Genomic DNA, 13,059 nt, shown 5'->3' with positions numbered 1-13,059 from the left:
GGAGTAAAAATGAAGAGAACAAATTTTTTAAAATATCATTTTAAGCCTCTCCTAAGAATTAACTAGTGAAACAGATGGTAACAGTAATAATGTTTAAAATTAATCTGAAAATGAAATTAAGAAAACAATTTCATTTACAATAACATCAAAAAGAATAAAGTAACCAGGAGAAAAATTAACAAAGAAATGGAAAACTTATTGTCTGGAAACTTCAAAACATTGCTGAAAGAATTTTAAGAGTCATAAATAAATGCAGAGACATCCTGTGTTCATGAATAAGAAGATATAATATTGTTAAGCTAGTAGTCCCCATATTGATCTGCATGTTCAACACAAACCCTATTAAAATCCCAGTTGACTTTTTTGCAGAAATTAACAAGCTGATCCTAAAATTCATACAGAAATTCAAAAGACTCAGAATAGCTAAAGCAATCTTAAAAAAGAGCAGAGTTGGAAGACTCACACTTCCTAATTTTAAAACTTGCTGTAAAGCTACAATAATTAAGAGTGTATGGTAGTATCATGAGGATAGGTATATAGATCAGTGGAATCAAATTAAAAGTTAGAAATAAACCCACACATCTATTGCTAATGGATTTTTGACAAAAGGTACTGAAACAATTTCAAGGGGGAAACAGAATAACCTTTCCTACAATCTTAGGACAGCTGTATATTCACATGTAAATAGATGAAGTTGGACCCTTTCATTATACCATAAACAAAAAATAATTGAAAATGAATCAAAGACCTAAATGTAAGAACAAAAAACATAAAATGCATTTTAAAAAATGGGAGAAAATATTCATAACCTTGTGCTAGGCAAAGCCCTCTTTAGTCTACACCAAAAGCTCATATTACAAAAAAATAAAGACAAATTGGTTTTCATCAAAACTAAAAAAATGGGCATCAAAAGGCATCAAGAATGTGAAAAGAACCTACAGAATGAGAGAAAATATTTGTAAATTGTATATCTGCTAAAGGTCTTAGATCAAGAATATATAAAGAACTCTTATAACTCAATAATAAAAAGTAACAAAATTTTTAAATGGGCCAAAGCTCTGAATAGACATTTCTACAAAGAAGATATAGAAGTGGTGAATAAGCACATGAAAATACAGATTATTTTGGCTCAATATCATTAGCCATCAGATAAATACAATGAGATACACAATGAGATAATACTCAGTACCCACTAGGATGACTATCATCAAAAAGATAAATTATAACAAGTGTTGGGGAGGATCTGGAGAAATGAGAACCCTAGTTCACTGCTGATGGGCATGTAAAATGGTACAGCCACATTGGAGAACAGTCTGGCAATTTCTCAGTAGGTTAAACATAGAGTTGCCCTGTGACCCAGTAATTCCACCTGTAGGTATATACTTAAGAGAAATTCAAATATAATGCCTACACAAAAAAACTTCTGTATAAATGTTCATAGCAACATTATTCACAATAGTCAAAAAATGGAAACAACTCAGATGTCCATCTACTGATGAATGAATAACTTAACAGTGGTATATCCATGTAATAGAATATTACTAGGCCATGAAGAAGGAATGAAATAATGATTCATGCTGTAACACAGATAGACCTTGAAAATGTTATGCTGAGAAGTCAGTCGCAGAAGACCATACATATTATATAATTCTATTTATAAGAAGTGTTCAGACTAGGCAAATCTATAGTGACAAAAAGTAGATTAGTGGTTTCTCAGGGCTAGGCACTTGGGGAAAAATGAGTAATGACTTTAAAGGGTATGCAATTTCTTTTTGGTGTGATGGGTGTTCTAGGATAGATTGTGGCGGTGGCTGCCATCTCTGTGAATGCACTAAAATTGGATTTTGCACCTTGAATCATACGGTATGTGAGTTATTTCTCAAGGAAATTATTATAAATAATATGAAAAGTTAAATTTTAGGCTCTAGAAATTTCAAATAAATTTGACTAGTTACCCAAGGTATCTTTTAGATGGAGATAAGAAAGGCTTCCACACCTCCTAGCATGTCATTTTGTCCTGGGAACATAAAAGCCAGGGCTTTATAGTTACACAGAAGACACTGATTTGGATCCTGTTTTAGAACAGCCAGTTGTATAGCTTCTTTGTATTTTGGCTTCCTCATTTACAAAATGGGAATGATAGTTCTCAGCTCATGAGTTGCTCTGAAAATTAAATGAGTTTCTGCAGATTGCTTAGCACACTGCCAAAGCAATAGCCATCATCTGAGGGTTATGGTTGTGGTCATTGCAGGGTTGTAGTAAGAGTTTAAAGAGAAACGCTTGCTGAAAGGCATCTTCCCTGTCTTCTCATGTGCTTTTCCTTCTGCCTGGAGTACTGTCTCTATCTCACAACTTAAGGAATTCCTTTGTGACCTCACTAGGAGACTCAGTTCAGGTTTCTTTTTCTGGTGGGTATTTCCTGACTACATGCAGCCTCAGAGTTACTGGCCCTGACTGTTTCCATCCTTGCAAACCTGTCACCTCACTTCTGGCAGCTCTGATTTATTTGTCTATCTTACCCTCACTCTACTACTTGAGAGTAAGGGCTGCTGTTCCAGTCCTGCATCCCCAGCTCAATGTGTGGTACTTGGCACGGCTCCATTAATACTGGGTATAAGAATAAACAGTGAGACTTGGGCCTGAGCAGGTTGTTTGGACAAAGTCATGAGCTTCCACTAAACTCTCAAGCATTCATTTACTGGTATACAGAATAATCTGAACTATGTTGTGTTGGAAACTTCCTTCAGTGGTTGGCATCACTAGCTTATACTTTAGGATGTATACTTTAGATGATAGTATAGTCCTGGCATTAAAACAGAAGGATAAACATTAATAATAAATATTTAATTTTTACTACTTATTTTTTAATTTAACACTTGATTATAAATGTAAAGTTATTTGTTATAAGTCAATAGAAAATAAAAGATTGCTAATTGGTAATAAACTGAGAAGGATTGCATCTTCTTTCTTCATTTGAAAGACTCTTCTTTGAAGGAACTCTATGTGTTTTATAAACTAACATGGGAAGTTGAACTTTGGATTTCTTACTATAGTCATGAAATGAAATTTGGATTTCCGTGGAAGTCCCATTGTCATTTTTAATGATGGCACTGGCATAAATGTGTATACTGAATTTGTGTAGTAAGTGACTCTAGCATATGTTTGAACTTACACTGGGCCATATTCTTCCCAAAATTTAATTTAAAGAAATTATTTAGAAAAATCTCCATATTCCTGTGCCAGTTACCCTAGAAGCCAAATCTTTCATCACAACATTCACCTCCCTGTTTCATCTGTAAAAGAACAAAGCTAAAGTTATTGAAATGTGATAAATCATGATAGTAATCTGTCTAAACTGGATGAAGCCTTATTGACTACCTCACATATGTGTTCTTACATTGAAAATTTGGCATTACCTGGTGTTTTGTGATAACCTTACCTAGATACAGAGACATGGATAAAATTATTTCAAAGGGGCTTTTAATTTTATCCTTCTTTGTGATCTATTAAAAGTAGATAGAGGCTTTCATTAAAGACAAGAGAACATTAAAATAATTCCACTTATTTCTTTAATTTATGGCACCTTTTATCCAATAATTTCAAAATATTTATGTGGAATTCAGGAGTTTATTCCTGTAGATAACACTTAAATGAAATTGGAAGGTGGCATTGCAGTAAGTATGGTACAGAGAAACTTTTGACGTGGCACTGTGTCATAATTTGGGTGGCTTCTACAGGTTTCAAAAGAAGAGTGATCACCGCTTATTGGCAAACCAAATGCATTTCTTGTTTGTTTCGCTAACTAGTTGTACCCTGTGATTTCGGTCACTCTCCTTTCCCTTTCCTCATGAGCCCAAAAGTAGCCTTATTAATAAGAACATACGATGTTTATGTTCTTAAAAAAATCAGGATGGTTGTAGATGTCTGTCTTCCATTCTGGCATTTCCTTTTTTACAACCTTTTTGAATTTTCTGTTTAAAAACTGGCATTCCAATAGATTTTCTTTGGCCTAATGCCTGGGTCGCATATTGCAGCAGCAAATTAGGAATGTTAAGATGTCCCCTGAAGAAAAATGTTTGTTATGAAAGTAAAGTTGATGTGACACTTAGAATTAGAGCTTCTTAACTTGTCTAAATGACAAGGAATGATCTTATGGTCTTTCTTTCTTTTCTTTTCTTCTTATTTTTAAAGGGGGGGGGGGGGGAAGAATGAAAGAAATGCCCAGGGGCTGAGATTGGGTTTGGTTCACCGAACTGTTAAATGTCAAATGTACTCTACTGATAATATATCTTTTTATCTCTCTTTAGGAGCTAATTTTGTTACTCGAAAAATTAGCCGGTCGGTAGCTAAGATTTACCTCGGACAACTGGAATGTTTCAGTTTGGGAAATCTGGATGCCAGACGAGATTGGGGCCATGCCAAGGACTATGTAGAGGTAGGAACTGACTCATGATGGTCTTAAAAACACCTGTATTGGTTGATTTTTTTAAATACTATGCCTTCAGTGGAAAAGAATGACGTAGTAGTGGTAACGTAAAAATTTCTGCTCATGCAGATATGTTTAAGCCCATACTACTTTCAGTTTAAGATTGGGTGGCTCAGCGTGCCTGTAGATGGCACTGAATGTGATTTGGAGGAGGAAACCTTTCACAGTGCTTTTAATTACTGAAATGAAGGTGTTCATTAGTGGTTTGGATGATGGGTGAAAAAATGATTGAATGGTGGTCTTTAGTTTCCAAAGCTGCTTTTTCCTCCCCACTATTTTGCACCTTCTCGCTCTTCCTTACCCAGTATACACATGACTAACTGTGAAAAACTCTGCTGTAAAAACCCTAGTTCTCAGATCTTCAAGAAATACTAAGTTCACTTTGTATGAATGTAAGACCTTCCGATTTACATTATCCTACTAAATTGCTCAGAGTGATATCCTTATGCATCTTGATTTCTGCTGTTCAAGAGTCTAGTTATTACCTACATGCTCCTTCACGTGTGACTTTGCATACCAATGGACTTTGTCCATTAAGTAAAGGGAGAGAGGGAGAGATGTTAACAATGGTGCTACTGCAAAATAATAGATATCGTTAAAGAAAAATAAGTTTTCATTCTTGGGATTCATATGCACATTAAGTTTTAGTTTTCGTTACGTGTTACTTCTATAAGTAGTGTGATTTTTCTTTAAACAAACGGTTACGTTTTAATCTGACCCTGATTAGTATGCTTTTATGCTTTTAAATATCCACAGTGGGTCTCTGGCCAGACATGACTGAGCATGTTAGTGACGTCGTCTTTTTCCCTGGAGTCCGCTTGTCCTTGTTTAGGTGCTTACAGATTTCCTGTGCTCAGGAGACTATTTCTGTCCTTAATGATTCCTCTCTGGGAAACCGGATCTGGCTTCCTTGTTCATTGATGTGATACAAAAAGAAACTTGAACATTTACAAAAGAAAGCAAACAAGTAGTTCACTTGCTAGCACAGAGGTTAGCTTTGGCAGTGTTGTTATTTTTGTGTCTAACAATTAAAAATGTGGACTTGAACACCTAATACTGATTTGTATTATGGACAAAAAAAATAATTCTGATTTTAAAGTTTGTACAGCAATATATAGGTCATTTAAATATGTTCTTTTAAGCTGTAATTTCAATGAAGCATTTTATAACAATAGTCCTTAGGTATATTTTAAGACATCGCATTTAGAAATACAAGAAGCCACACTTCAGAAATTACAAGAAAGTGGGAGAAAGATGTTAGCAGGAATGCTGGAACTTGCTTTTGTCTAACCGACATGGCCATTACCTACTTAAAACTATGAGGCAAGTTTTGTAAAAATAAATACATTATTTTTTCAAATCTATCATTTTGGTGTATAGCCTTCAGCTATCTGCATATACTTAGAGCTACACAGAAGGCTATATAAGTATCCCTCTTTATCCAAACTCTTGTTCTCCAAATTTGGGACCAAATAGATCAAATTTCATTCTACTATAAAATAGAGTATTTTCACACCAGGGTGAAAAAGAAATTTGAATTAGAACTTAGATTCTGCTAGTGAGAGAAACAACTATCTCAAAATGTTAATAATGCCTATTACTGATTATGTTTTTTTTCTTTATTTTTCACACCTTTGAAGTGAATATGTATAAACTTTTTCAATCAAGAAAAAATAATTTATATTTTAAAAATGGGCAAAAGAAATCCAACAGAAATGCATGGGATGGTTAAATAAATATGTAAGTAATGAGAAAATCTTTTGTGAGCTCAATGTATCTGGAAGGATGCTGCTATTAGCCCACACCCCAGTGCCAAAGCCAGCAGTGCTCCTGTGTGTAGTGCAAACCTTCCAACAAAGGGTCCATGTTTGTATTCATTTAAAATGAAAGTATTTTTAAAACATTTTGGCTCAAGGGTTTCAAAATTGTCTTCCGAAATGATGTCGTTTTGAAGACTCCTTGACAAGATGGTGTCTGTACAGCATGCAGAAGCCAAAATATTCACACAAGAGTAAGATGTTCTGGCCTTATGGTAATAATGCAAAATTTTCAGGTTTTACAGAGACAAAGTTGTTGGCATTCAAGGTCTGATTTGTTTCCACAGTTTTACAAATGGGTTTTGCATCTTAAGGATTCCCCTGCTGTTCTCACATAACACATGTTGAACACTTTAAATTACTTGATTTCTAAAAAATGTGCCATTATTCATAATTCATCATTTGCTATCTCCATTTTAAGAGCTACTACCATCACTTGCACTTCTAAGTGTATTAAAATAAGGTTACTTCAAAGACTTATGACTGAAAGTAGATGCTGCCAAAATTAAAATTAACAAGCATAAGAATAAAAGAAAAGAGAAGCATTGTTTGTGTAAAACACATCTGCATCCTGGCACTAGCTTTCGAATAAAGAAGCCTTGGCAAGTACAGTTTGAACAAGCCATAACAGCATCTCATTTACATGTTTTGTTACATACTCATTCTTACTTATACACAGATATATTGTATTGGTAAATCTTTAGATTAAGCAATTTATACTTTTTCTTATGGGTGAGTTTCACTGATGAGAGTAGAGAGCACCCGACGTATAGGCGTGGGTGTGTCAGTGATTCGCTCCTCAGCCTTAGACGGGGTTTGATATCTCAATTTACCCATCTGTGAAAAGGACATGATAACAACGCTGTAAAAAAATTAGCATTAATGTGCTATATATACATGATTAGAATCTACCTCTGTCTTGTAAACACCTTTGCAGCAATTTATACAGAGCCATTTCCTGTTGCTGGTTCAGGTTCATTAACATCCATTTATAGTCTTGCTTCCTAGAAAGGAATTTCCAACTTCAGAACATAAAAACTAAATTATATTAACTATACTTCAGAATAAACAAGTTATATGCAGTTCTATCTCTTCTAATATTTTATTATAAACATTTTTAAACCTGCAGAATTGTTGAACGAATTTTATCACAAACAGCCATATACCCATCACCCAGATTCTACAATCAACATCTACAATGATTATTGTGTTCTGAGAAAAAATATTACTATTTAAAAATTGCTGTAGTGCTAATGGCTCAGAGCTATTAAATACTCAATTTATAAAAACTCAGGTTATTAAAATTTACATTTCTTATGGGATATAACTGGCAGTTAAAATGAAATATTTTTGTATTCTTAAATAATCATGTGACACCACCATTCCCTGTTTTCATGTCTCCCCACTCCATGTACATTGAAGCCAGTCCTCATATTCATGAAAACACACTGGGGGCTGTACTACATTCAAGCAAAGTCAAGTAGTAAACTTGTACCAGTAGTGCCTGAACACTGCAAAGGAGAGAACCTCTAGCTTCTCAGGGTGGTGTTCTTTCATGTCTTCTACCAAGCACTTAGAATTCTTATAGTTATAGTTGCTACAAATGATAGTCTTTTAAGCTTTGTCCAAAGCCATATTAGCCTGCAAAATGCTATATTTAGTCTTCTAAGCTTTGTCCAAAGCCATATTAGCCTGAAAAATGCTGTATTTCACAATGGTAAGCAGATCTCTCAAAACTTACAATAAGTGAATATGCATTGCAGCCTGCTAAGATTAATAAGGCGTTTCCCAAACTTATTTAACTTTATGACCCTTTCAATGAAAAATAAGTATTAACATGTAGCAGTACAGAGTTGGGAAAGGGTACTATATGTCTAAATAATGGTAGCAGTTTAATTAACAAGGTCCCATGCTGTGATCCCATCTTGATAAAACTAGCTGGAACCCAGCTACAGCCAGAAAATATTGAGAGATAAGCTGATTGATAAGGGCTGGGTTGGAAGTATCTCTAAGCTTTTTCACAGACAGTCCCCTTATCTGGGGATGTAGAGTTACTCAGATGACCTAAGTTTGAGCTCTTTCTAGAACTCAGCAAAAAGCCACTTAAAAAATATAATGAGGTTTTACCGCCAGCAGCTAACAATGCAGGTGCTCCTGAAGAGTTCTCATGGTCCAGAGGCGATCCAGGGACATGCATATTTTTAGGGGAGAATTTTAGTATCCTGTCCCCCTGCACATGTCTTCCTGTCCTCCTTCCCTCCTCCTCTTCCTCCTCTTCTTCTTTTTTTGTTTCTTTTGGTAGGGAGCTCAGACTAATAACAAAAGCTACTTATAAGCAATATTAATAATTGCCAAATGTTGAGCACTTATCATGTGCCAGAAACTTTACTGAGGACTTTATATACATTATCTTATGTAATACATACAACAATCCTGAAGTTAGAGAGTGTGTCCTCATTTATGGATGAAAGGACTGAGAGAGAGGTCAGAGGACATATTCACTCAAAGCTATGGCCAGGAGAGTGAATGAAGCCAGAACTGTAGCCCAGACTTGGTACCTAAGCCATGCTCAGAACAACTAATTTACATCGAAGTGAGGGGAATAGGGACATTAGCATGGGATCTGGGTAACTTTGCATTTCCCACAAAAAGAAAATTAAGCTTCTCTCCCTTCTTTCTTTCTGCCACTTACACAAGGGGAAGAGAAATATTTTGAAGAGTCTAGCAGAGACAGCTGTCCGATCTTGCTGAATTCATTCTATTGATTGTATTAGGCAAAGATGCAAAGAGTGGGACATGGATAGTTAGCTATCCATCTTTCTTTGTCCTTCTAAATGAGTTAACCTTCATTACAATTACAGTTTATAGTTCTCAGCTTATAACAGAGAGATGGGGAGCCGCTGGCAGAGGGCAAGTAGACTATTTAAAGAGCTGAGAGGAACTGACCACTGGTTCTCAATCCTTGCTTCCTCTTCTGTCAGTCTGTGACTGACATTCTGCATCCTGTGTTAATTCACACAAATCTGGAAGGAAAGGATGCCATTTAAGCTTTCTTGAGATTTTGCTGAAGGGAAAGCTTGCTTGTGGCAACACCATCATCAACAAGCTGTTTTTTCTTTTTTCTTTTCAAGAGAGTAGCATGGCTTCTTGCTGTGTTTGAGTTCTCTAAAGTGTTCATGGTACCAGTATCTGCTCATTAGGAAGGCTTCAATGAACATAAATACAGTCATAGTTGCCTTCTTTCCTCTGACCTAGTCTTGATTGGTTGCAGATGACATCACAAGGGAAGCCATGCCCCCAAATCTCAGAAACTGTAGGCACTGTTTAAATGGTTTTAATGAATGAAGACTACATCATCCAGGATAGATTATTCATCAGGTTTTCAGCCACAGGTAATGTAGCAACATGGAGGGGTGAATTTTTAGATCCTATTTTCCACTGTATTTTTAAAATATAAAATTGGGCATCTAACATTACGTCAGAAAAGTAGTTCTTGACAAATGTGTGTTGAGAGAGAATCAAAATGAATATGGACTGGACTTGCATATTCAGTGGACAGAGTGCCTCTGCAAGTGGGTTAGGAAACTCTGAAAATGCCACTTCCGTTCTCCTGGGTGGCGGTTCACCACATTAAGGTAGAAGCTCCTGCTCCACCCTTTAGTCACTCCATGGAGGCTACGAGTCATCACATCACTGTGGATCACAAAGGAACTGCTTGTACCTAAAAAAGGTCATGGTTCTATTCCTGAGAATGGAAGTCCTAGGCAAACCGTGTAAAAAGCTTCTATTTACTCTTTGGTTATGATACTCAGTCACTCGCACTTCACATGTACCATGAGACTCCTAAGCTGCGTCCTCCCCAGGGGCCTGCCTGTCCTGCTGCTGTTACCTCCCTCACTGGCTGCCCTCCTCACCGTCTCCTCTGCCCCTTTTTCCTCTGCCTTCTTCTTCAGTGGTGTCTCCCACTTGGCATCTGCTTCTGCCCACTAATAAAAACAGGCTATTTAATTTTAATAGCAAGATTGTTCATGAGATACAGATGTAATTGCCTCTTATAAAATATGACATCACCTGAATTTAGTGATGATTACGCCTGTAGAAGGGATGCATCTTTAATATTAAATGCTCCATTTATACACTGAGGCACTCTGGAAAGGACAAAAAATATTTGCAGCAAGGTAGTATTTTATCATCATGCATTCCATGCTCACTAGCACCAGAAATTAATCTTTCTCTCTCACAAACACCAAAAGTCAAATCCTCATTCTTCCTTCATCCTAAAGTACTGTTTGGTACCTATGTATAGGTGCTTCATTAGCAAAAAGTTATTTACCAGGATGACACATTTTGTCCTGACAGAGCCCTAGCCCTGAGCTCCTTTTCTGTAGCCTCCGCGAAATTCTTGGGTGCCATCTGTTGCTGTTTCAGGAGCCTCAGCTCCAGGGTCCCAGCCGAGGCCTCAGGAGATCCTTTAATACAAACCTGTTAATTTTGCCTTTACACCCAAAGCCACGAAGCAAAAACCTTTCCAATACAATGTTCTCTAAAGCATAGACACACATTTTATTTCCTGTTCCTACCCAGTCCCTACCAGAAAATGTCTCTTCTGCTTAGTCTCAACCATGGAATCATAGCAGTGAAGTCTCAAAGATTCTCCTATCCTTTCTTTTCAGGCAAAAATGCTTGTTACCCTTTGTGAGTGTTGGGTCATTGCCTTTGTAAGATCTTTTATTTTTTTTTCTGCCTATTGACTTGGGTAAAGCTGGGATAGCTGATGACTTTGTAGAGCAACTAGATCTAAACTCAGGGGAGATCTCTGTGGTGGATTCCTTGATCTGGCCATTGACTGTCTGCCGGCCAGGCAGCAACTGTGAGCCCAAGGGGCAGGTGCCTTCTGGTAAAGGCAATGCTTTGGCGTGGATACTGTGCAGGAATGAAATGCTTGACTCTGACTTGTTAGTTGAATAGCTTTAAAATAGGTTATTGACTTTGTTACATGTTCTTCAACTCTATGCCTTACTGTAGTTAAAGCATATTCAAAGCTACCTTCCTCTTGGGGCCAAATTTCCAAAGAGTTTTCCCACATTACCTTTTAGAGTTGTTCCAGAAACTGTGGAATGTGTCTGCATGCAAGCTAAATATCCCCCAAATGGATGAATTTAAAATACCATTAAGTGAAGATTTTCATTTTAGAAAAGAAAAAGACAGGCTTGGGCTTCCACTAAGCCTAATTAGTTCACAAATGCAGTTTTATAGAAGCAGAATTATCTAAAGGCAAAACTGAGAAATTGTCTTTTTATTGTTGATTTAAACCTCACATGGAAATTATTTGTAAAGTTCCTAAAAAGAGAGATGAAATTACTCCTCAGCATAGCTTCCTCTCAAAGTTATATAAAATATTTAAGATCACTTTTGCTATTATTTTCTTATATTATGAAGAGAATGGTTGGGATTAAGTCATTACTGTTCATTACTTCCTGCAGAATCTAAGTAGATTGAGATCTCTTAGAAAAAAACCACTTATCTGTAAACATATGATATCACGTGGTTAGTTATCTTGTGTCAGTCTCTCTCAAGGAGACACCTTGAAGACAGAAATTCTTGATCATACTTGTCCCTCCCAACATGCCTGGCACAGAACATATGCAATAAAAACTTGAATTGAATGGAATAAGATTTATAAAAATTAATATGTATATATGAAATGCATTTTTATTGATGTATAGTTGCATACAATATTATATTGGTTTCAGGAGTACAACATAGTGATTCAACATTTATATACATGACAAAATGCTCCCCACAATAAGTATAGTTCCCATAAAATACCAAGTTATCACCATAGTACTGACTATATTACATATGCTGCACTTTCATGACTAATTTATTTTACAACTGGAAGTTTGTCCCTCTTTATCCCTGTTATCTTTTTCACCCATTCCCCCACCGACCTCTGGCAGCCACCAGATTGTTCTCTGTATTTATTTATGAGTCTCTTTGTTTTATTTTTTAGTTTCCACATATAAGTGAAATCATATGGTATTGATGAAATGTGTTTTATTCCTTTATTAAAAGTTTTCAACACTTAGCATAAGACATTTCCCACCAAACATAATCATACCACATTTAGATTTTAGTTGTGATAGATTTACGTGATTTGTAGGAAAATGTTTTCAAGCAATTTTCTCTCTTGTTGTATACAGACCACAAAGGAAAACTGAATGGTGCCCATTTGTTCTCATATGATAAGTTTCCCAAATAACTATGGATTCGGCTATTATTAGAGTTTATTTCTATTTGTGAAAGAAGGGTATCTGAACCACTGGAAAAAAATAGAACAATACACTGACCGATTTACAAAACAAATTTTAAAATCACAAAAATAGCATTAGTTTACAAAATTAAGTGCCCCTCAGTGTAACTGATAACAGAAACCTCTTTATCTGTGTGATTGTCACTATATTTCCTCTCAGTTTTCAAGAGTCTTCTAGATACAGCAAATTCTTCTAAATACAGCAAATTTTAGTCACAGATGCTATTGTTTTGGAAAACATTCTCCCTTCCGTTCCTTCTCCTCTCCCTGTCTGGCCTCCCAGTCCATACCCCCTTCCCCCGAACACACACACACACACACACACACACACACACACACCTACACACAAGTTAGGAGCAGGTTTCTCATACTAGGACTTTGTTTTTAAATACAATCAAAAGTTTAAGAGTCTTACATAGAGTTACTTGGTAGTAGCAGTAGAA

General features: G+C 36.1%; 1 protein-coding gene across 1 annotated transcript in view; it reads left to right on the top strand.

Moving 5' to 3' along the window:
* Positions 1-13,059, top strand: part of GMDS (GDP-mannose 4,6-dehydratase) — a 703,979-nt gene that overhangs the window by 396,817 nt on the left and 294,103 nt on the right. Inside the window, exon 7 of the mRNA XM_037011686.2 lies at positions 4,308-4,435. Within this exon, the coding sequence (XP_036867581.1) occupies positions 4,308-4,435 (128 nt within the window). The remainder of the gene's footprint in view (positions 1-4,307; positions 4,436-13,059) is intronic.

Source organism: Manis javanica, chromosome 16 (genome assembly GCF_040802235.1).
Source record: "Manis javanica isolate MJ-LG chromosome 16, MJ_LKY, whole genome shotgun sequence".
NCBI classification, from domain to species: domain Eukaryota; kingdom Metazoa; phylum Chordata; class Mammalia; order Pholidota; family Manidae; genus Manis; species Manis javanica.
The sequence above is the reverse complement of the archived record's forward strand: the minus strand, read 5'-3'. Positions and strand labels throughout refer to the sequence as shown.